The sequence below is a fragment of the Beta vulgaris genome, chromosome 2 (assembly GCF_026745355.1).
Source record: "Beta vulgaris subsp. vulgaris cultivar EL10 chromosome 2, EL10.2, whole genome shotgun sequence".
NCBI lineage: Eukaryota > Viridiplantae > Streptophyta > Magnoliopsida > Caryophyllales > Amaranthaceae > Beta > Beta vulgaris.
This window is the reverse complement of record NC_079203.1, coordinates 54274718-54302075: the sequence shown is the minus strand read 5'-3', so window position 1 is coordinate 54302075 and position 27358 is coordinate 54274718. Positions and strand designations below refer to the sequence as shown.

The following is a 27358-nucleotide window of genomic DNA, read 5'->3' as shown; positions in this document are numbered from 1 at the left end:
TCATATATTAAATCATTGCTAGGGCTTTACTTAACCCTAGATTAATAGACTACTCACTCATAATTGAAATAACAAAGCAAATAATAAACAAATTAAGAGACATAATAATAATGAAAGGAAAGAAGAGATTAAGAAAACTTAGTCTTTACTTGAAAGAATCAAAGCGTAGTAATCAATGTTCAACAATGGAGTAAACTCAAAAGCTCTCTAAAAAGTTATAAAATGTATTCTCTAGTAAAAAGGCGTAGTTTTTAACTCTAATAAAATAGTATTTATATGTCTCGCAAATCCGGCGCAACACGCGCTCAAAACAGCCAAAAGATCGTCCCACCCGACCGGTCGGGCGGATTTCGCCCGGTCGGGCGGTCGTCAGGTCTGATGCTTCTTCGTCGCGCCTGGCCGGGCGCCTTTCAGCACAATAATCCTTCGCCTCGCCCGACCGCCCGGGCGGGTGTCTCCCGGTCGGGCGCGGGAGCAAATTCTCTTGGAACTTCAGCGTTCGATTTCTGACTAAGTAAGACTCGCCCGACCAGCCGGGGCAGATGTCGCCCGGTCGGGCGGTTACCAGGTTTTTGGGCTCAATGTGAGATTTTTGCACGTCCCGACTTGTTGTCTCATGTAGCGATATCAAAGATTAGGAAATGCACCAAAATATGCTTGTTCCTATAATAATCAGCCTGAAAACACGAACGCACTACAAGACACACATTAGTACTAAAAAGGGCTCCGAAGAGCGCAATTAATACCAATAATCCATGGAAAATGGGGGTAAAATTCTATATAAAATAGACATATCACATACGTCAAGTTCTTGGCGGGGTTTGCATGGGCAGGGCCGGAAAAATTCAGTTTGTAACCTTATTTTTTACGTGGAGTGGGTTTTGGTGGGCTTTTATTTCTTCGGCCCTTGAAGCGGGCTACGTTGATTGGTTGGGCTGGACAATGGCCATCTCATACATAAGTGTAGAAGAAAAGAAACAACATGTTGAATTTCTAATTTTATCGTTAATAGTGTCGAACTCCAATAGCCGAATATATGAATAATGATGAACCTTCAAGCCTTAAACGAATAAACATCGTAATGACCATTTTTAAGGTGCATTTGAATTTTGCATGGTCTAGCTAATCTATCAGGCTATATATTTCCGACCAATTGGCTTAAACTTTTTTTTTTTTTTTTAACGAGGTTTGTTTATATACTTATATGACTTATAAGGTCCAATTAAATATTTATATAGCACGTAATATTCAATTGCTTTTATTACATTCATTTCACTCCAACCTCGTCATTATCATTTTGTGGCTCACTCGCAGTACTTAAAAATGATAATAATACAATGAAAGTTTGGGTATCTCTTTTACTTTTAATCAACATATCTAGTTGACATTTGTGTTTATTTCTTTGACAATTTTTTTTTTTATAAAAATAAATTATATGAAGTTAGTAAACAACACTTAAGTCTTGAGAAAGGTTCTAAATACGACTAGCTACCTCTGATTAATACATGTAACATTTTTCTTTTTGGAATATTTTATAATGCCTGTAACATTTTTTTATTTACGAAATTTATACAAAAAAAAAATCATTATTTTTTACATTTAAGCACATGGGTAGTCTCACTCTTTATCCTAATTTTTGGTTTACGTGCCACTTGCTAATGTTCCATGTAATAAGAATAATGGAGAATAATTGGTGAAAGAATATTAAATTTAGGAAAATGATATACATAGCCCTTAGGGCTATGTATACAAAGCTTAAAATAGAAATAAAAATTTGAATCAAGTATTTATTACCTCAAATGATGTGAAATTTTGTCATGAATTCATAAACTATTTCGATTTTAAGACATGTATTTAATGCTTTTATGTAGCCCTAAGAGCTACATATAACATTACCCTTAAATTTAATCATTTGGTTGAATAATCAAAGCAAAAAATTAATTTCAAGAAGCAAATAAATGATAGGATACGATTATAGGGTACGATTTTTCTAGGCAAATTACGGAAAAAATGTGGAATCAAATTTAGAAACCAAGAACCGTATTTTGGAACATCTAAAATGAAAATATGAACTATATCTTGAGACGAAAGGAGTAAACCATATGGGTGAAACTTGAAAGAAGGCCACAAAATAAACGAATTATGTTACAAAAAATAGAAAAAACAAGAATAGGAAGACTTAAAATTAATCGGATTAAAAAAAAGTGTATAGATTAAAAAGGAATCGGGATAATAAATGTAGTTAAAACCTTCCTCTAATAGAAAAACAAGAAGTTCGTAACCCTAACACTCAAAATGTAACACCCCGATAATTCTCTCTTTCTAGAAAATACTTTTATAACAAGTCTAGAGAATTACCCAGGCATTATCGCCCGTGTGATAACGTTTCGGCTTACTCAGAATTTTGCAGCGGAAAACAAATTACTAAAACGAAATTCAACTTTATTAAACTTATGAAACAAAATGACAATGTCAAACTTAACACAACAATAAATAAACCTCAAACTTAAATAAAGATGTTCCTACGAAAACAACTTAAATAATACTAATGTCACAAAAGCCTCTCCATTCCAGATTCCCCAATGGTATGCATCTTCGAACCTGTAATGTCAATGCTTTCTTGACTCTGCTCCCCCGAAGGATCACCACAGGATCAATAGGCAAAGCCATGATCACAAACACAGACAAGCACGTAATCAGCAAAGCTGAGTACTACATATCAGACAAAAATAATCCTAAACATGATACTACAACACTTGTAGAATAAAATAATAATAACATAACAACTGCAGATGACTCTTACTGAACTAGACTCTAACTTTTATTTCTTCTTTAAATGGAATAGTTATGGGACGAGTTGTCTATACTGAAATAGGAAATACGGTCATGACTCCGTAAACCAAATTGACCTGCGATATCGAGGAACCTTTGAGCTAAAGAGGAAAGGTGATCAATCCAATCCCAGGAAAGCCATGGGCTACCACATGTACTCCAACCCTTAGTGTCCAACTCTAGACGTGCACCAGTCTAAAGTCTATAACCTATTCTGTTTCACTTTACGTTGCATTCATTTTATACTTGTGTTGACACCAACCAAGCACATAATACTCACAACTAATAATCACATAACATCACAAAATCCTTTTTAATCTTAGAATAATAAGTGTTCACAACTTAGCATCCAAGACTCTTTTAACTTCTTTTATTCTTTACTAACTTGCCTGTTGAACCTAGCCAACAGTAAACTGTACCTTTATATAGGTATAACTCATATTACCAAATAAGATCCACGGTTCTTATAAGATAAAAAGAACTCAAGAATCTATGTAACACATGATTCAACTTACTTACATTAATTCCTCACGAATTAATACAATAACTGAACTTTTGCTTGCATCAAACTTCCATACAAACACACATATTCATAATTCTTCTAGTTTACATGTAGCAACAAGGCAAAATACATGTAAAACAATTCAGTAAATCATATATAGAACAACAAGGTCCTATACATGATACTATAAATAAAAACATCCCTAAGGCATGTTTCTAACCATATAGCACGTAGACTATGTACGTACCTTGTATAAACGCAACGGTAGGCCACTTTTAAGCTCTAAAAGTCCCCTACATGAATCTCCGCCTAGAACAATAAAATAATCAAGTAAATACTTGAACTAAAAAAAATACAGCAACTTTAAAACGTCCCAAACCCTTTTAAACTTCTTTAAAAATCGTTTTTATAATTTAAACTCTCTTATTTTTAATCCCTAGTATAGATCAATATTCTAGTGATTAAAAACCATTAAAAACCTTAAAATATTAACTTTCTGAATTTCCAGCATCTATAAAATTTTCTAAACCTTCTGAAAATATTTTAAATGCATATAAAAATCGTATTCCAATCAAAATTCATATTCATACTTTAAATATACGATTTCTAGTGATTTAAAACCCTAAAAATCACATCTTTCATGATTAAAACTAAAAATAATAAATCTGAAATTTTTTTTCTTTTATACATATGAAACCGAAACAAATTCTTCATAATAAATAATAACTCAAATCGTAATCATGCAAATATAAAAATAACAATAAAAATTAGGACTTTAATGGAATCTTAAAGGAGAAGTAAAGAAAAACAACCAAAATAAGAGGAGGAAGGGCAGCGCCGCGGCTGTGACAGCAGCAAGGAGGAAGGGAAGAAAAGAAATATTCGGAATTGAGTGATTCTTGAGCCTAAATTCAGTAAGAGTCATCTGCAGTTGTTATATTTTTAACTTTCTTATTGAATTTAGGCTCAACTTTATTATTATTTTACCATTGTAAGTTTTAATATTTCAAATTTGTAGTTTATCGTTAAATTTCTGAGTACGAACTTTTTTTAAGTTTATTCACTAGTATGCGAGCTCAAAAAATGAAAAACCCGGATTTTTGGGGGTTCATTTTTTGGATAAGCCACTGTTTGTAATGATGAATTTGAAATCCTCAAGGTAATTTTGATTTGTAGAAGACGTTTTGCGAAAACCCTAATTGAAGGGTTTAGCTTCGCTGCGTCAATTACAAAAGAGTTAAAACCCTAACCCTAACCCTAGAGTTACCAGCAACTTCTTTGAGAATTCAACGATTTCTAACTATCTTGTTGTAATCTAATTTAGAGATTGAAAGAGGAAATTATGTGATAGGACAGATATAGAGAGAAAACATTACCAATTTAGGTAATGATACAATTATAATGCAAGGAGGAAGTATTATCGAAATTATGAATTTTACTAAGTTCCTCGAATTTGTTGTATCATATAGTTTATTGACCAATGCTGAATATATGTGTTTTTGTTGATGCAGGTTCTTAGTTAGTTGGTCTCCAATGCACATGAGATTTTACTCTTTATTACATTAGTTGAAGTTTTTGGTTATTGGGTGCTGAGAGATAGTGGGGTTATTAGTAACTGATAACATCTGCAACATAAGAAAGACTTAAACAACACATTTGAGTATGGAGGTATTATCACTAGTCTAAACAAAAACTAATAAGAACAGTAGAGGAAAATAGAATCAGATAAAATAAATTGACAAAAATTTAGAAGTTTGCAAATTAATAACTATCATCAATGTTAAAAGGCATACGCACCTAAGGATTGCATCTACCAACTCCATATATCCGCCTAAGATTAGATAAGTAAGGTAAAAAATAAGATAAAAGTCATAAAACTATTTCTAGAACCAAAATTATCCTTTTATGCATCAATCTGATTTATATTGCCTCTCTTTTTTACTCTAACCATTTGACCTTCACCTGGAGCAAATGGGAATCATTGGGATGTCCTTCTATAATACCCTCAGGGGGTGTTTGTTTAGGGGGATTACGGGGTGGGAATGGGATATTATATCCCCATGGGTAGATATCCCATGTTTGTTTGAGGGATATCTAAATTCCCATGTGAAGGGGAATGGGATTAAACCCCTCTTATCCCACCAAAATAAGACATGGGAGGGGGCAGGTATTAAGGAGGGGGATTATTTCTAGTTATGTTAAAAGATGAATTTACCCTTCATTAAAATATACTTCACCAATATTGTTTGCTCTTATTTTACTATCCTTCATTAAAATGGGTAAATTTGTAATTTAGCAATATATTCCCTACTTAAGTACCTCATACCAAACATCGGATAATAATATTCCCAACATAATCCCACTAACATACCAAACAAGGGATTGGGATATATTTAATGAATTCCCACCTTCTAACTCCCATTCCCAATCCCATCCTCTAATCCCCAAACTCCCAATCCCTCATACCAAAACGCCCCGTCAGATTCACCAAACTCAGTAACAAACCTACTCATGGAGCCCGTCACAATGGGTTTTCCTTCACAATTCTTCAAAAAAACCTCAAGGATTAGATAACCACCTACAGGAATTACACCCCTTAGCATAGCAAACAACGGAAAATGAGAGGAAAAGGAAAACTAATTTTCATGGAAAATATTTTACACACTACCAAAACGGAGCATGAATCCAACTGATTGTAACTGAATTGAAAATAAGATGGAGAGAACAGGCTAGGAATAATAATCCTATTTATATGATAATATTTAGAATTCTAATAGATCATCGATGTACAATACGCTATTACTAGTCTCATATGCATAAATTTATGTTAATGTATAAGTTATTACTTTTTAATTGTTTGAAATTGCTTTAGTTAGATTAGTTTCATTTTCAATCATAAATATTTCTTTTAAGCATATTATTTTGGAAAATATTTTATGTGTACATTATATCTTATTATAAATTAAACAATCTTAAGTTTCCTTATTAGTTATTACACATAAATATAGATCAAGAAAGAATTGAATATTTTATAGTTAGCATTTTTTAATAAGTAAACGGTAGAACAATAATTTTACAAGACGACACTGTAGCTCATCACTTTGCTTATATAATAGAGATAAACTCGTCAATTTATGTTACATTTTCGGATGTTATGCATAAAAAAAATGAGTTTTGCTATTTAACGCCCTAAATTTTTTACTAACGTCCTAAATACATTGTTTTTATACGATATTTAGAGGTGTTCACTAGGCCGGGTGCCCAATGGCAGCCCGAGCCCAGCCCATCAATAAAAGGGTTAGGGTTGTTTTTTTTAGTTTTTGAATGGGTTTCAGATGGGTTATTTATTAGTAGGGCTGGGTAAGGGCTTTTAAGGATTTTAAATGGGCTTTAAAGGGTTTAGAATGGGTACCCATTTTTTTTTATTTTTCAATTCCACTTTCTATTTCTTTCTCCTAATAACTCACGTCTATTTCATTTCTTTCATTTTCTCTCTCCTAAAACCCTAAATCCCTCTTTCAATTTCGATTTTTGTCCCTTTTATTTTCCCCAATTTTTCCCCAAATCATAAACCCTAAAATTCTCTCTCCTCTTCTTTTCTCTGATTTTTTTTTTCGTTCCTCAATTTTAGGTAAGTCTAACCCTAAATACGAATTTCTGTTTCTTATGAAGATTAAAATGATTCAGAAAAGCTGAATTTCTGTTTTTCGCCATCAAAGGTACGTACATCTCATTTCTTGTTTATAATTTGAGTTTTTTTAAGGGGATAATCTTATGTTTTTTTTGTGTAATTATGTCTATTTTATTTTGACTTGCTTTTTTTACTGGGTTTTACTTCACTATCTTAGATCTGCTGCTCACTATATTTTTCATCGTTTGTGAAAATGTTCATTTCATTTTGTTTTTCCGTGAGTTGATTTTAGTATTGGATCGAAATTATGTATAGTAGCAGCAATTTCTGCTACAGCTCAATAAAAGCTAATTCCTCCAAATTATGTTATAGTCAGCAATTTCTGCTACAGCTCAATAAACAGTAAACATGTGGTAGGAAATCATTTTGTTGATTCTTGGACAAGTGAGCTTTAATGAAGCTTAAATGGTAGGAAAAAAAAAATTCATTAACAGCATTTGAGCACACTCCGAATCGCAATCAAACAATTTTCTGGGATTAGATGATTTATCTGGTGTTAGATTATTATGATTTTAAATTGTAGAATGTAATGTGAATAATAAATCATTGGGTGCCAGATGTTATGATTTGTGTTGTTGATGTGAATATGGTATCTGTTATGTTTTATTTGTTGCACTAGACAGTTATATTTGATATGCAATTTCGACTTAATAATGTGCTATAGGTAATATTTGTAGCTTTAATTTGTTATACTTGCTGTAAGTCTCGATTCTAAGAAATGCTACTAAATCTTACTCTCCTGGTGGTATTTGTTATAGTATGCACTAACTCATGTTTTATGGATTTGTAGATCGATATGGACAGTGAACCATTGTCAAGGCCAACAGAGGATGGATATAGCGAGTATTCCGGTCCGGCACCCAAGAGGAAGAAGACATCGAAGGTGTGGCTTGAGTTAGTTGAAGGGATGAATGAAAAAGGTGAGAGAATAGCTACTTGTATTCATTGCAAACTTGGCTTAGCTGCTGGCCCTAATAGTGGAACATCTCATTTAAAGCGTCATCTATTGGAAAGTTGTTCGTTAAGACCTCTTGGACTTGCACTTGGGGAGGGGGTACTAGTAGAGAAGAGGGTGAATTTGTGTTTGATATGAATGAGCTAAGAAAAGAAATTTTACTCTATATTGTGGAAGGGGCTCATCCTTTTTCAACAGTTGAAGAAAAAGGTTTCCGACGGATGATGTCTAAAGCAACCCCTCATTTTAAGACATGTAGTCGAGCTACCATCACTAGAGATCTTTTTTCATTATATTACTGTGATAGGGAGAAAGTAAAAAATATGTTAGTGAATGCTCCTGGCCGAATTTGTTTTACTACTGACAATTGGAGATCATCACATACTTGGCAACATTATATTTGCATTACGGCTCACTTTGTTGATTGTAATTGGAAATTACACAAGTTGATTCTTAGGTTTAGAGGCCTTTCACCCCCCTATGATGGACAAAGCATTTCTGAGGAGATTTTCATGTTTTTAATTCAATGGAAAATAGAGCACAAAGTGTTAAGTGTGACAGTGGATAATGCTACTTATAATGATACAATGATTAGTCATTTGAAAACTCGTCTTTTCTTAAGGGGATTGTTGTTTAGTGATGGATCTTTTCTGCATATTAGATGTTGTGCACACATTATTAATTTGATTGTTCAATCTGGTTTGGATGTTATTGCAAGCATCTTAGACAACATTAGGAACTTAGTGAAAATGGTCACAAGATCTTCATCGAGAAGTAAAGAATTTTATGACACTGCTCAAAAGAACTTTGATTTGGATGTTAAGAGGAAACTTAATTTGGATATGAAAGTTCGTTGGAATTCCACTTTTAAGATGCTTGATAACATACTCTATTACAAGGATGTGTTTATTCATTTGGGGTTGGTGAGCTCTAATTTCAAGTTTTATGTGCCTCGAGAGTCGGAATGGGAAAACTTGTTTGTTTTTCACCGGTTCTTAAATATTTTCTATGATGTCACTTGTATGTTTTCGGCTGTTAATTCCCCGACCTCCAATTTGTACTTCAAGGGGGCGTGGATGGCTCACCGTTGCTTGATTGAGACGGCAAAAGGCCCACATATTTTTCTATCTAGTGCAGTGGAACCTATGTTAGTGAAGTTTGACAAGTATTGGTCCGAGTATAATGTGATCCTATCTTGTGCGGCCGTTCTTGACCCTAGATTTAAAATAAAGTTTGTGGAATATTGTTTGGTAAAGTTGTTTGGTGAAGAGGATGGTATGATACAAGTAGGAGAAATCTTAACTACTTTGAAAACTTTGTATAACGAATATAAATTGCAATCATCTATTTCTCCTATTGTTGCTCCTTCTCCTCCTAGTAGTGGGTTAGGCCAAAACTATTTTGAGGATTACAATAGCTACAATCCAAGAAGTATTAGTACGCAAATTGGAAAGTCACAACTTGATGTATATTTGGAGGATGAGGCACTTGACATGAACTCGGAATTGGATGTATTGGAATTTTGGCATCAAAAGCAATTCGATTTCCGGAGCTTTCAAAAATGGCAAGAGATCTACTAACAATTCCGGTTAGTACAGTAGCTTCTGAATCGGCTTTTAGCCTTGGAGGGAAAATTATATCTCCTACTAGGAGTTCATTGAAGCCAAAGACTGTGCAAGCACTAGTGTGTGTCCAAGATTGGCGCCGTGATGAGCATGGTATTTCTGTAGACTTGGAGTCTGACCCATATTCTTGTGACGAGGATTTAAATGAAGAAGAGGATGATGAGGATGATGATACTAGCCTTTTCCATTAGGTAAATTTCTCTTAAGTCTTGAATAAATTTCTCTAGTCTTCAATAACTTTTTTTTTGTGTGAATGTAGAAATATCTGATTTATACTATGCTTCCAATATGTTTGAAGTCCACAAAATAATTCTCTGATTTTTGATAGAGAACGAGAAATCGAGTGGAGATGAAGCCCGATGGAAATGGTCTAAGGTGTTATGGGTGTGTGAGATAGACTGAGTCGTTAGGGTTAAAAAAAACTTTGTTGAAACTCTTGGAACGTGCAGCTGGAGCTGATTTGTTTTTCCAGTTTTTTGGCAAAGTAAATTTTATTAGCTAATTTCTAATCATGCTTAATGCAGGGCCCTATGGAGAAAGCCCCTGTTGAGAAAGTAGCCGAACCAGCAGTAGCTCCAAAGCCAACGTAGACTCTAATCTTAATTTGTCTAATTGCCTTCTGTAAACTAACATCTTTGCCAGTTTATTAATGTTTTTGAATTACTGTACTGCAGGCCAGCAAAGAAGACCAAGAAGAAGAAAAGTGAAGTCGAGTAGGTTTTGAGAGAAGGATCAGACTGGAAAATTTTTGTTTTGAAATTTTTGTTAATTTTTATTTCGTTGCACGACAAACATTTCCGTTTGCTATGTTTTATGTAGTTGCCAAGGATCTGAACTACTGCACAGTGCCAGTAATTTTGGTAATCTATTTGAAATTATGTAAGGAAATTGTGTGCAAGCATTAGGGATGAATGCTTACTTTTTGATCATATTCTGCAAATTGTTTGAGCTGTTGGATCAGGTTTAACTTCGTAGTTGTGTAGCTCCTGTTCCAATAGCTTCAAAGTTCAGTGGTTGTATTAGTAAAATTGCTTGTTTCATGTCATGTCACACAAAAAAAATTACAAAATAATGGGCCGGGCCGGGCCGGGTCTCGTGGGCTTAAGCCCGGCCCGGCCCGATGTTGTTTTGACCATAGCCCGGCCCGGCCCGGCCCGGTTCACTTCGGCCCGACCCGGCCCGAACCCGGCCCGATGAACACCTCTAACGATATTTAGTACTTTACCTTTTCTGTTCCTTACTCGCATATAGTCTTAAACTTACATAGGTATATAATATATAGCCTACTTCCTCCGTGTTTTTATTCTTGCTACATAGACAAAGTGGGGGGTTTTTAAGAAAGGTAGAGAGAGAAAGTAGGGGACCACCACTTTTTGAATAAAAAACATTTGTTAAGGAAAAAGTATGAGTATTTTAAAAGAGAAGGTGGGGGACCACCAACTTTTTAATAGTATTTTAAGATTTTTATGGTGAAAAGGAATACATTTATGGTATGTAGTATCTATTATGACATTTCCATTTAAGGGAAATGTAGCATCTATAAAAGAACGGAGGAAGTATATAACACTCCAAAAACGCTCACGGTGCCGAGAAATGATAAACATCTAATTGCTAGATGTTTGCCAAACATCTAACATTAATGTGGCAACATGTGAGTGGTACACATGTCACTATATTGTTTATCCAAACAAATTACTTTTTCCAATTTTTTAAACTTGTATATCTCAAAAAATATATTTTAGAAAAAAATAAAAAAATACCAATATTCATATTTTTATTCTCTACAAATAGACATCCATCTTGATATAATTTCATCATATTTTTATTTTACTCTTCTCTATCTCTTATTTAAATATGTAAAAAAAAAAATACGAACACTATCTGTTTATACACAAACACTAGTGTGAGTTGCATAAACACTAGTTATAGTTACACGAACACTAGTTCTAGTAGCATGAACACTGTATATTAGCATCGGAATCTTCTGACAGTGTCCAATTAAAAAAATACGAACACTATCTGTTTATACATAAACACTATTTTTAGTTGCATAAACACTAGTTATAGTTACACGAACACAAGTTGTAGTAGCATGAACATCATATATTAGCATCGAAATTTTCTGACAGTGCCCAATTTTCGAGATTACTTTTTTGTTTGACTGATAACTTTTTTTCATGTATATTGACAATTTTACCCCTGCTAGATGTTTATAAACATCTAGCAATTAGATGTTTATCATTTCTCCACGGTGCCGGTGCCCAACTCATAAGCAAATTGAATTCCTTTAGAACCTCTGGAATCTGGAACCTCTCATATGTCATACGCAAAGCTCGAATTGCAGAAGCTCGTTCCAGGTTCTTGTTTTGTTCCTTAGATGAATGTACTAGTTTTGTTGCGGATTTTGGTGTGGAATTGCGATTTTTGAGATCTACTTCATGTGATTATTCATGCGATTGGTTTTATGCTATTTGTTTCATGAATTCAACTTATTTTTTCTTTCTCATACATGCTATCTCATGTTTTTAGTGATAATTTACATGTTATAAACTTATGACTCGAGTTTCTGGTTTAACTTCTTATATCATCTTTGTTTCATGGAAGTAAATGATAAGAAAATTTATGTTACAATTTGTAGATGCGCACATTTGTGTTCACTTGTTCTTGTTTAATTTCATGAGATTAATTTTTCAAGTGTTGTGGCTGGAAATCAGTAATGAATGACCTGTCATCCCCGGGCCCAGGGCGGCCGCCCCTCTTGCCCTGGCTCAGGGACGGGCCTGTTTGCGGAAACCCTAATTGAAGGGTTTAGCTTCGCTGCGTCGATTACAAAAGAGTTAAAACCCTAACCTAACCCTAGAGTTACCATCAACTTCTTTGATAATTTAACTATTTCTAACTACCTTATTGTAATCTAATTTAGTGATTGAAAGAGGGAATTATGTGATAGGACAGATATAGAGAGAAAACATTACCAATTTAGGTAATGATACAATTATAATGCAATGGAGTGAGTATTATCGAAATTATGAATTTTACTAAGTTCCTCGATTTTTTTGTATCATATAGTTTCTTGACCAATGCTGAATCTATGTGTTTTTGTTGATGCAGGCTTTTAGTTAGTTGGTCTCTAATGCTCATGAGATTTTACTCTTTATTACATTAGTTGAATTTTTTGGTTATTGGGTGCTGAGAGACAGTGGGGTTGCAAAATGTTGGGCACAATGTCAATATTGCCGCTTCCAGCCCCACCGGAAGATGGGGATCTTGGCCCAAGACCACCAGCTCAGTTGCCTTCTGATGACGAGAATAAAGAAGAAGATCAAAATCAAGCTAGCAAACCAACTTCAGTGGCAACACATACAAGAACCATTGGAATTATTCACCCTCCTCCAGATATCAGAAACATCGTTGATAAGACCGCGCAGTTTGTGGCCAAAAATGGGCCTGAGTTTGAGAAGAGAATTATTGCTAATAATGCAGGAAATGTGAAATTTAACTTTCTTACTGCTTCGGACCCTTACCATGCTTATTATCAACATCGATTGTCTGAGTTTCGGGCGCAGAATCAATCCTCAACACAACAGCCGCCTTCTCAGGCAGGAGATCTAGTGGCCTCAGAGTCTGATGCTGTCTCTGCTGATGATCTTGCCGCTGCAGCAGAGAAGCCTGACCCTTCTGCGCAATTTAGACCTGTTCGGAAGGTCCTGGAGCCTCCTGAGGCTGAACAATATACTGTAAGGCTGCCGGAGGGGATTACAGGGGAGGAGTTAGATATTATTAAGCTTACTGCACAGTTTGTTGCTCGAAATGGGAAGTCCTTTTTGACGGGGCTTACTAGTCGGGAGATGAACAACCCCCAGTTCCATTTTTTGAAGCCTACACATAGTATGTTTATGTTTTTCACTGCTCTTGCTGATGCTTATTCTAAAGTTCTGATGCCTCCAAAGGGATTGACGGAAAAGCTAAGGAAGAGTGTCGCCGACCGTACTACAGTCCTTGAGCGGTGTTTGCATCGACTTGAATGGGAGAAGTCGCAGGAGCAAGCAAGGCAGAAAGCTGAAGATGAAATTGAGCAGGAGAGGATCCAGATGGCTATGATTGATTGGCATGATTTTGTAGTGGTTGAATCAATCGACTTTGCAGATGACGAAGACGAGTCACTGCCTATGCCAATGACTCTTGAAGAGGTCATAAGGAGGAGTAAGATCTCAACCAAGGATGAAGAGGAGATTGTTGAGCCTGGAAAGGAGGTAGAAATGGAAATGGATGAAGAAGAGATGCAGCTTCTTCAGGAGGGTATGATGGGTGCCAGCCTAGAGACGAATGGGGAGGAAAAGAAGGATGAAGTCAAGGCTCCTATGGATGAAGATGATCCTCCAATGAGAATCGTCAAAAATTGGAAACGACCTGAAGAGAGAATTCCTGCTGAAAGAGACCCGACAAAGTTCACTGTTTCTCCAATTACTGGTGAATTAATACCTATAAGTGAGATGTCAGAGCACATGAGGATCTCTCTGATTGATCCAAAGTACAAGGAGCAGAAAGAGAGGATGTTTGCCAAGATTCGGGAGACAACCCTTGCTCATGATGATGAAATTTCCAGAAACATTGTAGGACTTGCACGTACTCGTCCTGATATCTTCGGTACCACGGAGGAAGAAGTATCTAATGCCGTCAAAGCTGAGATAGAGAAGAAAAAAGATGAGCAGCCTAAGCAAGTCATATGGGATGGTCATACAGGTAGCATTGGTCGCACGGCAAACCAGGCTATGTCTCAGGGTATGGGTGGGGAAGATCAAATTGACGGCAACAATGATGGAAGGCCTTTCCCTGGTCCAGCTGCTCCTCCTCCTCCAAGACCAGTTGTTCCCATGATTCGTCCACTCCCTCCCCCTGCTGGGCTAGCTGTGAATATGCCTCGTGTACCAACTAGCAATATTCAGTATTCAGCTCCAACCTCTGGCGGACTTATGGCTCCACCTCCACCTCCACCTCGTCCTATGGTCCATGTAAATCAAATGGTTCCTCCGCCACCTCCTCCTATGCAAATGCCTCCTGGGCAGCAGCATATGATGATGAATCGACCACCAATGCCTTTACCTGTGTCCATGACCCAACCCGGTATGCCAGTGCCACCTGGATCTCAATTTACACCACTTAGCGGTCACCGTCCCTTCACAGCTGGTCCACCACATGGTATGCCTCCTGTTCCACAGCTGCCTATGCCTCAAGGAATGCCACCTCCACCACCACCACCAGATGAAGCTCCCCCTCCGCTTCCAGATGAACCAGAGCCCAAGAGACAGAAGTATGATGACTCTGCACTGATTCCAGAAGAGCAGTTCCTTGCCCAACATCCGGTATGGTGTCTGATTTTCGGCCACATTATATCTCTTTTGCTTTCTTTGTTTTTGTTAAAGTTGCTACCGTCAAACTGTCAAAGTGCATTTCTCACGATGTACACAAGTCTGCAAAATCACCATGCTGTCGCATGTCGTCTAAAGTTTTTGTGGTAGTACTATGCAGTCTGTAGGAGCTGGTTCTTTCTCATACTAGCACAGTAGCAAGGCTTTGCGGGCCTGCGGCGTCATTGAAGCTTTGACTTGTAGTTCTTATTTACTTTGCAACACTTATCATTCTGGGTTGTTTCAATTTACTTGCAACACTACCTTTTTGGATTTCCTTTATGTCTTTCTCTCTCCTCGTTACATGGGTCACCTTTCTCCATCTCTCCTTGTCGCATGGGTCACCTTTCTCTCTCTCTGCCTCCCCCTTGTTGCAAGTAAATCAGAACGGAGGAAGTACATTATATGGGAGCTTGTTAGTTAGTTATGTACAGTGAGTCCCCCAATACTTCTCTTGCAAAGATAATCTTTAAGGTAGCTTTAACTGTTTGTCCAAATACATACTGCATAGCGTGAATATTTTCATTCTGCTAGTTGAAGCTTAAGGCTTGATATTATCAGAGTTGTACCATTTACTTTTCCTTTTGAGCATGATGGCAAAGAAGTTGAGGCCTACATCAACCTTGTCCTTTTTCGTAGCTGAGGGGTGCATTCTAGTAAAATTCCCCCTCCCCCCTCTCCGGCTCAGCTCGCCACTCTTCTGATTTACTGGGATGGCTCCCAAAAAATATTTTGATTTAAAAGAGGAATCTGCAGCATTAGAGCAGATTCTTTATTTTGCCTAAGTGGTGGGTGATTCTTATGGATCCAGGGGTCAAATCTTTGTACACGCGGATTTCTTTTCTCCCCCCCCCCCCTTTCCTTTTGCTTGTCCTTTTCATTTTTTGTTTCCCTATTCATTGTCATTGAAGTTGGAAATATTATTAATTTTTTTTGTTTTCCTATTTATAGATAATTTTTAGAACTTATGTTCGTAACGGTTAGCAAAATCATGAATTATTGGTCTTGATAAATTCGATTAGAAGAAGTTCTACCTGTAAAAAAGACTGTAGTCTTGTACTCTCTAAACTAATGACTTATGTAGTAATACACTAATACTTGTTGATTTTTTTTTAATATAAGTATGCCCCAGTCACAGAACATATTGTACATATTCTCTCAGTACACGAACTATCTTTTATATTATATGACGTTATAAAGACATCTAATACTCACATATCATGCTATGCTGTTAGTGTAGTAAAATGCTGTGCTATATTTGTTAAAGCATTAATTTTAGTTTCTACGATTTTCTAGAATTACTTTCGGCTGGCCATCTCTGTCAAGTGAATCAAGAGAAAGGATGCTAAACTTGCCTCCTTTTTTGTTTGGAAAAGGATGGTGAAACTACATAACCCCCCCCCCCCCCCCCCAACACACACCTAATGCAGAAGGGGTTATCTGTTTGGTATACATGGAAATTCATTTTCCTTGGAAGATATTTCCCTTATATAATTCCTAGGAAATAGCCTTAATATGTTTGGTTGACATCAAGGAATTTGCAATTGATGTAGGAATTCTCGATGAAGGGGGGGGGGGGGGGTTGAATAAATTCCCACATTTTGTGGGAATTGTAATTTACAAAGGAATTTTTATTTTCATTGCTCCCCTGTCAACCAAACAACTATCCGAATCAGAAAATCATGAGAATTTCTATTGCCTACATAATTTTCTGTATACCAAACAACCACTAAGTATCTACCTCCATGGAGTACGTCGAAGTATGAGAATTGAGCTTTAAGTTTTCCCTTTGATTTGGATGGACGGGAAAGGATTAAAGGAATGTGTGAATTGCTAGTTCTTACGTGTGGCGGATCCTTTTGCAAATAAGGTATACTGAGGCCCAAAAGAAGTTGAATCATTGATATTACTGATTATTATCGAGGGGGGGTTATAAGTCCTTATTTAGTGCATGGATCTCTTTATATAGTGTTATGTATATGATGTTGCACTGCTCTTTCTATTGTGTGTGAAACATTTATTTTGTTTTTTCTGTTTTATTCTTGTGGCGCATTTTGATGGGCATATATATATCTTGATTTCTGTTCATATAGACTCATTGTTTGTCTGTCAAGCATTTATAATTGCTAAGGCTCTCAGATGTGAATGGTTGTTTGGTTAAATGTATTTGATCTTACTCCAATTATGCTGAGTGACTGTTCATTGGAAAGGCATAGACTAGTTGCCCGCCTTACATCAAATAAGAAACAAAGCATCGTCGCTGAGAGATTTGATTTATTACGCTATATATATGAATTGAATCTGCCTCATATTTTGAGTCTCTCTAACTGAAGTATTATCGATTCCTTTGTCAAATGGAGCTAACTGTTATCTTTAAATGTTTTTTTCTGCAGGGACCTGTTAGGATCAACATATCTGTTCCAAATATTGATGAAGGAAACCTCAAGGGACAAGTTTTGGAGATCACCATGTCCTTGAATGAAACTGTTGGTAGTTTGAAAGAAAAGGTATCCGGGGAAATTCAACTTCCGGCAAACAAACAGAAATTAAGTGGAAAGGCTGGTTTTCTGAAGGACAATCTCAAACTTGCTTATTACAATATTGGAGATGGCGAGACCTTAACACTTTCGTTGAGGGAGCGTGGTGGCAGAAAGAGATGAGCAATTTACTTGAGCACCCGATGAAAGGCCCTTGTTGGAATACTTTCTAAAAACTCTCCATATATTTCTGTTCTGTCCATGATTACTCTCTTTTGAAGTGATTTCCTGGATATTGTTGTGATCATGTATCTTAAGTTCAATCTTGCAACTTGAAATTTATTGTCACTAATCTGATTCTATTTGCCTTTGCAGCTGATCCACTTGTGCCCTCAAGTAATGTCATGATTCTGACACTTTACTTTTCTTCGAGTGTAGTAGCCATCAGTAATGTAATTCTGTTGTCCACTGCTGTTTTAGTCGGTTCCTGCTTATCATATTTTTCTATTCTACTAGTAATGCTAATAATTTCTTGGAGTGCTTTTTTCTTTTGGCGATTGGATACATCTTGAAGGGAAGATGACTGTTTACTCACTTGGGCAAGGTTCCTTCTCCTTTGTTGGCTGATCTATGGTGCGCTGTTTTGCTGTGTGTGCCCCGTTGTCAAGTTAAAAATATTGCTTGGTGCGGGGCTCTTGATTAGCAGTTGTATGGTGATTTTGTGCATGCCTTTTGAGCTTTTCTTAGCTCTCTTGATTACCCAAGTGAATGAAGTGTTGAGATAAGAGTTTGTTTTTGATTTTGTCTTATCAATAACTTTGAACAGTGGATTAAAGGGTCTGCAGATTGGCATCTGAAGTGACTGGGCTCCTGTCCTGATTCCACAGACAGGTAGGAAAAAGGGTTATATAGCATTATTGCCTAATTTATGTAGATATAATTTGTTTGGCAAGCCCTGAAATACAGCTTTCTTTTGCAGCAAATATGGGATGGTTTAATGATTCCTTCTTCATGGACTATGAAGGTTGATCTAACTATGATCAATACTCCCTCCCTAGTTTTTTCATCTTCTCTAAGTTTTTTTGGTAGCACAAGATGAGATTTATACCGGAGTTGCCTCGATCAGACAAAAAAGGAAAGAACTGGTAGTTTTCACGATTATTTTCACCTATTTATGTGCTGACTTTCAATATGTTGCCTGGAATTATTTTCACCTATTCTTCTCTACCATAAGTGTAAGATGATATGTGAAAACTGTTGAGCTTACTGCTGAGTGCTGACAATATGGTGATAATTTTTAGTTCTCCAACTGATGTTTTCTTTTTGTGATTTTGTTTTTAGGGCATAGTTGCCGTAATGGGTTTGAATATGTGAGACCCAGCATTTCCCCAATTTTCTGCATTCTAGGCTCCGTTTGGTAGGGCGTAAAACGTTTTTTCGGAAAATTGTTTTCTTCTATTTTCAGTTTTACATTGTTTGGTTGGCAAAAGAGTGTAAAATCATTTTCCCTTGGGGTAAAATTACTCTCCCTCGGGGTAAAATTACTCTCCCAAGGATGGAAAATCATTTTCCTTTCAAAATGAAGGGAAAACTATTTTCCTTCTCTCACTTGTACACTCCTCTCACTACCTCTTTACTTTCCCTTTCATTTTCATTTCCTTTCATCATTTTTTTTTTATATCGAACCAAACAACGGAAAACTAATTTTGGAATTGTGTTTTCCATTGTAAATTGTTTTCCATGAAAATCATTTACACTGAAAATATTTTACGTCCTACCAAACGGAGCCCTAGTTCAAACAATTTTTATCTTGAGTTTAAATCCGTCAGCTGATGACCTTAATTGAGTTTGAAAAGATTAACAACTTGTTTGTGTTGAGGAATTAGGAGTGAAAGGAAGAGAAGGAAAAGGAAGGGGTATGTTTTCCTTTGTTTGGATAACAAAGTATGGGAGTGATGAAATGGAGGAAAAATTTGTGGTGAAAATTATCTACCTTTATTCTTTGAGAAACAATTCTCTTCAACTTTGAAAGATCTGGAAGAAAATTGGGAAATGATGATTTGTTTGACTCGTAAAAATTGAAGAGATTTGTTTCATTAAGGAAATTAGGTCATGTACAAGGTGAACAATTCTATAGGATTTTCAAAATATTAGGGCTTAATTCTATTAGTTGTTTGTCTAAAGAAAAAAGAACTAAATTTAATTACAAGTTCCTTTCTAATTTATCGTGTGTGACGTTGGATGCAAATTCGAAGTGGTTTATTTTTATTTGGTGTTTTGGTTCGTCTCTTCCTATTCTCCAAATAAAACCCCATCGTTGACTTTGTCGTCTCTTCTTATTCATCAAAAAAGTTTCAATCCTTGTAATTAAGTTTAGTACAGAGCTTCTAAATTGTATAGGATGGCCTAGTATGCTTGCAATGCAATAAAACTCTCTTTGTATACAAAGATAAGCTTATGTATGAGAAGCTAATGGTGGTCTCTCATTGAGCTTATGTACTTCTCTCGAAACAAGAATATCTATACATGTCCCCTTTTTTCTTGTAATATCTACTTTGATAGATACTTTTCCCGTCTTGTATTCATCAACTAATTTTGTTAAGTTATCTTTTCATTATTATATAAGAAAAAAACATAGTCAAGTGAGGTTTTATTAGATTCGACTTAATGCGAGAATTTCAAATATTAAAGTTTTATAATTTTTACTTATACGCATTTAGAGACCGTATTTAGAAACATTAACGTTCAAAGAAACTTCTCGACGAGTATGAAAAAACAAATGCTGCAACTAAAAAATATCAATCAAGTTTGTTTTAATCAACAAAGGAAATTTGCTTATGTACTAAGACTGAGCATGCTGAATGTCTATAGTTCTGATTGGGCAGGCTGAATGTTATATTGCTATTTGTGCCTTGAATATTGATGAACAAAGGTGTTGAAGAGATGTGTAGTGGTATCTTTGGTGGCCGGACTAGCAAGTGAAAAATCTTTGTGGTTCGAGCGCGCACTTGCCCATTACGTTGAGTTATGTGTGCTTGTTTTCTTTATTAAGCTTAACAAACTTATATGAAGTACTTTCTCTGTTTCTTTTTACTTGCAACAGTTTGACTTTCACGATTGTCAATACATAATTTCAACCATCAATAAGTTTAATTACCAATAAATCAAAATTATAAAAAGTATATATTCGGAAAATATACATTTAGACGAATCTAACAAGATCCCACATGAATATGTTTTTCCTTAACTATAGATCAACAAACATAAACTAAATAGAGTTGGTGAATAGTGTAAAAGTCAAACCGTTGCAAGTAAAAAGAAACGGAGGAAGTACTTACTAGTTATTAGCCATTTCATAGATTATTTTTTAAGTAGCTTTGGTTGCATAACTTTTTATTTGAACGCATTGATTGGTTAAGAGGAATCGTATTGCTAGCTTTTATATGTGTCCTATCTCGTCTGAGAGCTAGATTGCTTCAATTACTTGTCTTTTTTCTTCCTCTTTCTTCAAGTTAGCTTCTGCTGTTTCAAGAGTTTGTTGAGCTTCTTGTTGATCTTCTCGAAGTAGGTGGCCAGTTACCAGGTGAGAGGTGATCATGAACAGTTGAACGCCATTTTAATCTAGGTCACTACTGTATATTTATCTATACACACTCATGTTAGGAAAATGATTCAAGGATTGTGACATAGTTGTATCGCTAATATAGTGCAACAATGTAATGCATAATGTACAATTTAATAATCATCATTTGAATATCAAATCAACTATCGATTGGTCTATATTTAACTTGTGTATGATGTGAATATTTAAGAATTTCGCCTAACGATGATAATAATAGAAGCAAAAAAAAGAACTCATATATTTCGCCAAGATGGACTAAAATAACATAGATAATTACGAGAAAAGGAAATAAAATTATCAATTCCACAACGAAAACGAAGGTGAATTCTTACACAAAATTACAGGAAAACAACTCACCAACTGACAAAAAATTTAAATAGAAAAGAAGTATACAAGAGTGGAACAATAATCCTTCCAATTCATAGAGGCAAACTAAAAAATTAATTTGGTCCTCTTTCCTCAACTCATTTGACAAAGGAAAAAAGGCCTAGAAAGTGTACAAGCAGCTCCCATCATCACTCCTTGCAGTTGGGTCAAAGTTTTTTGCATTTGGATCAGTACAACCTTCAGGAATTGGTATATTTCCTTGTTGAGCTGCTTGTCCTGTAAAATCCACACACAAAAAACAGCAACATTTTCTTAGAAATCTACTTTTATGCAACAAACATTTTTGTTATGTTAGCCTAAAACTACTATGAGTTGCCAACCTCCAAGTTAGGACACTTAACCGAAGAAAGCTCCGCTGTCAATGGAATCTTTGTTAGCATCTCCAAGAGCAGCCTCGTTCAAGTACTTGTCAGCAAGTTGTACTCTCTTAACATTCTCTTGTTCTTGCACAAGCATGTTTCCATACTCAAGCAACTTCTCCAAGGTCATTTTGGGTTGCTCGAACACGGGTGGTCCGTCCTTTGAGTTCACAAGCTTCTTCCCAATGGCGTCTATTCCTACGCTTGAAACCCACTTCCTTACTTCGTCATCATATACACGAGCTCTCAAGGCACCGAAAAAGTCTACAAAATTCAACCAACAACACAATTGTTAATGACATAAAGACCAATTCAAGGGGATCATTTCGTTAACGGTTAGTTATTAGTTCGAATTTTAACATGGTATCAGAGCCAGAATTGCGTAATAACATCATGGACAATTGGACATACCAATGGATTGGCCAGGGAAAGAGTCAACAATTTTGACAACATGCTCCACAGGGACATTGTCAGTCCTGAAGATACCAGTGCAAACACCAATACGGTCCTCACGAGTGGGTGCCCAGTAGAATTTCTCCATACGACCATCACGAATGAGAGGAGCATACAAGGTAGAGAAGTCGTTACCAGTAACGATGATGGGTACACGAGCATTGTCCTGCTTGTTGTACATACCAGGGAGCTGGACATTGGTTGGGTTGTCAGCAATGTTCATGAGGGTGGCGTTAACCATCTGGTTGTTGACAGTGTATTGAGTTGTGCCTCCCATACGTCCAGCACCAGCGTCGAGATCGTTGATGAATAGAGCGCACATCTTACCCTTGGCAATGATGTCTGCTGCCTCACGGTACCTTTGCCTGATCAACTTTGCAGGCTCTCCTGCATTTCCACTTTCCAATTCTCCAGCACTCATCATGATGGGGCTGTTAATTACCAAACACATTAGTCATTATAATAAGTAACATCTATATAACCATTAACCAATGTAGTTTTGGTAAAGAGAATTAACTCACTTGATTCCCATTTTCGCGAACACAAGTTCACATTGGAAGGATTTACCTTGACCTTTGCCTCCCCAGATACCCAAGATAAGGGGAACCTAAGCATAAAATCCATCAAAAATTAGCTTAAACAAACAACTTTTATACCAAAAAATTAAGCAATTAACTTAGATATATACCTTGATGTTAGGCAAGTTCAAGTAGTTCTTAGTGACATGAACAACAAGCTTGTCCATGAAAGCTGGGGCAATGTAGAAATTACCCAACATGTTGTCAATGTTGTACCTACATTAACATATACATTACCAATTTATAAGTTAGTTAAAAGAACAACATTTACACGAAGTAGTTTACTTTAGTACTTGTACTACATAGTAAAGTAGTAGGAGTCTTACTTTCTAAGACCTTGACTTTCATACTCAAAGGTACTCTGGACTGGAACATGGGTACCAGCATCCATGGGAGCTTGGAAGAGGGTGTCAACCATACCCTTACCGCGACGAATGTCAAGTTGATCATCGGAGATGTCTTCAGCCAAACCAGCCCATTTGTCCTTCTTGGTCTGCTTCTCCTCGCTGTAATCCGCGGCCTTAACGGTCATTGAAGAAGCCTTGGAGGAGGCACTTGGGAATCTCACACTTGTATGCTTCTTCAAGCTGCTCCCCAAGAAAGCTGAGGTTGGCACTGATGCCCCAGCATTTGATCCACTCAACTGTTTGTATATTACACACATACATATCTATGTTAGTATGTTACTCCCAATTGTTACTCAAATTGGTTACAGTCAAAAGTAAATTGTTTTATTGTCTATGTACCATCAGGCATCAAACACATACTTCCTCCATTTCACGATGAGTGAAACACTTTCCTTATTTGGAATAGTCACAATAAGTGAAACCAAGTTTCAAATGGTAAAAAAAGTTCACTCACTCTTATTACAAATATGCCACCAAAAAGCAAGAGGAGACCACAACTCTTTCTTTCCATCACTTTATTTTATTGTGGTTCCAACTTTCTCTTTAGATTTCTTGGTAACTCTCCACTTTCTCTATGTTTCACTTACTGTGAAACATAGAAAGTATATAATAGATGATAGTTTATGAAAAGGCTCGTTCTACTTCTGTTAGTTGCAACTTGCAACAATTTAACTTTCAAGCTTGTCATTTATCAATTAAACATATTGACAATTATCTTTAAATATCAATAGGTAAAATTATAAAAAAGTTCATTTCTTGAAAGTATGCATTGACACAAATCCAACAAACCAGATCCCACGTAAGATTTTCTTTTTTTTGTATAAATTATCAAAGAAGGCTGAACTAGAGCACGTGAATAGTTCTAAAGTCCAATTGTTCCAACTAAAAGAGAACGAGGAAATATAGTAAACTTAAAATTAGCTATACTAAGCATGTTTATTTTGAAAGCTGGGGTAAAAGAAATTCAATTTTGAACAAATTGACTTAAATGGATCCTTCGAAAAAAAAATTGAATTCAGGAAATGTAAAAGAATTACTAAAATATGAATGTTTTGATGTTGTTAGAGTTGGTATCTTAGGCATCTCAACTCCAATAAATGAATAAATCAACAACTTAGGAAAGCTCTTCTTTATTCTATGCCGTGATTTACGTGCCTAAAATTCGTAACCCATAACCATCAAATCTATTTTTGTGAACATTATTCATAGTTGGATCATTTTGTACATTTCTAAAGCAATTCAATCAGTTTATTTAATGAACTATTGTTTAGTCTCTTTATCATCTATACCACTCTTTTTGCTATGCTGGATTATAAGATACGTCTAAAAACTATTAAGTGTAACAGAAATCAGGGAACTATGCTGTAAAATGCTAACGTAGAAGCTTGAAAAGAGCCTAATTTTCCACTCCTTATTATCTACCATAGAATGCAGAGTGTACAACTTTAATTTAATCATGAAAAAGAGCCCATGTACTAACTGAATTTGATCATGTCATGTATAACAAACTTAAAAACCGTAAACAAAAGATTATCTCGGACCTACACTAAGGTATCGATACTCGATAGTGATGTTCAAATAGCACAACAGACGACTTAGAGAAAAAATTGAATTGAGAAGCGAGACTTACAGGTGCTCTAGTGGCGGCTCCAACGGTTGAGACAGCAGTAGCCATTTCAATCCAACGGCTGAGATTCCGATGGGAAGGATGGCTTGAAGAATTAAGAGAGTAAAAGAGAGAGCAAAGTGTGCTTAATTTTTTTAGAGTTTGATAATTCTTGAGGATGTATGAGAGTGTGGGAAGGTAAGACTTATAGCAAGTAATCCTGTTGTGTGCACCATAAATTTTTTTGAGGATTGGCTTTCCAATCTATAACTGCCACAGAATCAAGATTACTCTTGTGCCACGTGGCGAAAGCAGGTTTGTTCACTACTAGAAGCCTAAATATTGGTCCCTTTGAGGTTGGAATTTCATCTTCTTTCCTCTCCACTTAAATTTTTGTTACTATTTGGACACTCACTGGTAGCTTCTTTTTTGGGTTGGCTTAGAGGTAGTGGGGTGTGTGTATGAGCCTATGAGGGATGGGGGATGATGGATAATGGATTTGGTTTGCAAATACTTCATATAATAGGTAAATTAGGTAGGTAATAGAAATTTACTTGATTTTTAAAATTAGGTAGTTGTTTGATTGACATGAAATGGAGAAAATGGCGGTAATGAGAATTTCTGAGAAATTGAAATTCTCACATAAGGTGGAAAATTATTCACTTAACCTTCCTTGTTCATTCAAATTTCCACAATTCATGGGAATTACAATTTTTTTGAACGAAACACAGTAGTCAATTTTTTAGGAATTACAAAAGGGAAATAATTTCCTAGGAAATGAAACTTCCCACGGAAATTAAACCATGCTCTTTTGGATTTATTTTCAGTTAAGTTTAGTTAATCTATGCAATTCAGTTTCGGTCAATTAAGGTTAGTTAATTTCAGATCAGGTTCTCTTACTTTAGAAGAATGGGACCTTAAATTATCATGTATACCAAATAACAACCAAGTAATACGGGTGGGTTAGATTGCGAGTCGGATTACAATCTTACAGACCAAGGTCCGTAGGTAATCAGGTTTGTCTAGGTGGTGTTGGTTTAAAAAAAGTAGTAGAATTCAACTTAATCGAATTGAATTAGGGTTATTTGGTGGATTAAAAATTCTTCCAATCCGTCTATTAGGAATTAGGATTAGGCTGTTTCAAGTTCTATTGGGCTAATTCTCTTTTTAATATTGGGTTTATCATTGTCTAATTTTAATTTAAAAGTAGGCGGTCTCTTACAAAACAAAACCCAAGTTAAGATTTGGAATGATTCAGGTCCAAGACTACGTTGGGTGGGCTTAGGCGAACTTAACTTAGTGGCCTTCTCTAAATTAGCTAGTTTTTTCTTCTTTAGTTTGTTTACCACAAATTTTGCTAAACGTATTATCAATATGAAAGCTTTAGTTTATTTCATTTTCGCTTTTTTTTTTGTATGTTAGTTTATGGAAAGAAATTTTTCACCATAAATTCTATCTATTGAGTTATCAATCTATGTCACTCTTTCTCACCCCCTTAATCCTTATCCCCTTTTCAACATAATGCAAGTGAGCTTTGTCATATTATGTAAGCCTTTTGTCTTTGAGGCGTATATGCATAATGCATGTTCTTTTCAAAATTTCATGGTCTATCCTAGTTAATTGATGGACACTCTATATTAATGAAGTATAGAAGTGTTGAAAAGTAATACTTGTTTTATAAGCACAAATTTAATTCGTGAAATTATTTTATTATGTTCTTATATGAAAATTATTTCAATGTGTAGTATTTTAAGTTAGTTTAAGAATTACTATAGTGATTGATTAATCGCATTAATGGCTTGGTAACAACGATGTAGTACAACTTCTGTATTTTTTTAGTTCGTCTATTTTAGTTGTGCGCGATTGTCAATACAATTCTGACCCTCAGTATATCTCATTACATATTAAAGAAAATTATAACGATTGAATATCAATAAAGTACTTTTTTTTTTTTTTGAGGGGAAAGAGAAGTGCATTAATCAAAGGGACAATGTGTCCATAAGTACATAAGGCATTACAATACTAGGGCAATGACGTTCCCAACATTGCTCAACACCAAACGGCACTACTCTAGCGAGGTTATGGGCAACAGAATTCCCATCCCTTCTAACATGAGAAAAAGAAACAGAAGAAAAAGCATTACACATAGAAAGAATGTCCCCAAGTATAGCATCCAAATCTGAGAAGAAAATTGCTGCTTTTGTCAATCTTTTCGTAGCTACAAGAGAGTCGGACTCGAAAATCACATCGCCATACCCATGAGCTTTGGCCAATCGGGATGCCATATAAATAGCCTTACATTCAGCTACCTCAGGAGGCCAGTAGGCACGCACACGTCTAGTTGCCGCAAAGCACACCTTACCTTCCGAGTCGCGAGCTATCACCCCAAGTCCCACCCAACCTTCATCAGCCAAACATGCATCTGTGTTCAATTTAATATCAATAAAGTACTTCAT

General features: G+C 35.9%; 3 protein-coding genes and 1 long non-coding RNA gene across 10 annotated transcripts; 2 read left to right on the top strand and 2 right to left on the bottom strand.

The window, feature by feature from the left end:
* Positions 1–9520: 9520 nt before the first annotated feature.
* Positions 9521–10650, top strand: LOC125495052 (uncharacterized). Its single transcript, XR_008968354.1, has 3 exons — positions 9521–9796; positions 10130–10191; positions 10280–10650. It is a non-coding gene; the product is annotated as an uncharacterized LOC125495052 (long non-coding RNA).
* Positions 10651–11814: 1164 nt separating this feature from the next.
* On the top strand, positions 11815–22108 carry LOC104904488 (probable splicing factor 3A subunit 1). 6 transcript variants are annotated; one of them, XM_057392818.1, is made up of 6 exons: positions 11815–11962; positions 12717–14968; positions 17407–17942; positions 18065–18123; positions 18317–18381; positions 18470–22108. In XM_057392818.1, exons 2-3 carry the CDS (start codon positions 12818–12820, stop codon positions 17671–17673), a joined length of 2418 nt encoding a protein of 805 aa, XP_057248801.1. In that variant the 5' UTR covers positions 11815–11962; positions 12717–12817; the 3' UTR covers positions 17674–17942; positions 18065–18123; positions 18317–18381; positions 18470–22108. The 6 variants fall into 6 exon arrangements, with proteins under 6 accessions (XP_057248801.1, XP_057248800.1, XP_010691054.2 ...); XM_057392817.1 differs by having other exon boundaries at positions 18065–18198; XM_010692752.4 differs by having other exon boundaries at positions 18065–18381.
* Positions 21386–25096, bottom strand: LOC104904499 (ribulose bisphosphate carboxylase/oxygenase activase, chloroplastic). Of its 2 annotated transcripts, none has more exons than XM_010692766.3 (7): positions 24927–25096; positions 23216–23532; positions 23000–23105; positions 22833–22918; positions 22270–22742; positions 21841–22122; positions 21386–21715 (listed from the first exon to the last, which is right to left on the bottom strand). In XM_010692766.3, the coding sequence occupies exons 1-7, from the start codon at positions 24969–24971 to the stop codon at positions 21600–21602; spliced, it is 1425 nt and encodes a 474-aa protein (XP_010691068.1). In that variant the 5' UTR covers positions 24972–25096; the 3' UTR covers positions 21386–21599. The 2 variants fall into 2 exon arrangements, with proteins under 2 accessions (XP_010691068.1, XP_010691076.1); XM_010692774.4 differs by having other exon boundaries at positions 21608–21715; positions 21820–22122; positions 24927–25095.
* A 373-nt stretch (positions 25097–25469) lies between these two features.
* Positions 25470–27358, bottom strand: LOC130590550 (uncharacterized). The gene is made up of 2 exons (XM_057393054.1): positions 26909–27358; positions 25470–25523 (listed from the first exon to the last, which is right to left on the bottom strand). Exons 1-2 carry the CDS (start codon positions 27356–27358, stop codon positions 25470–25472), a joined length of 504 nt encoding a protein of 167 aa, XP_057249037.1.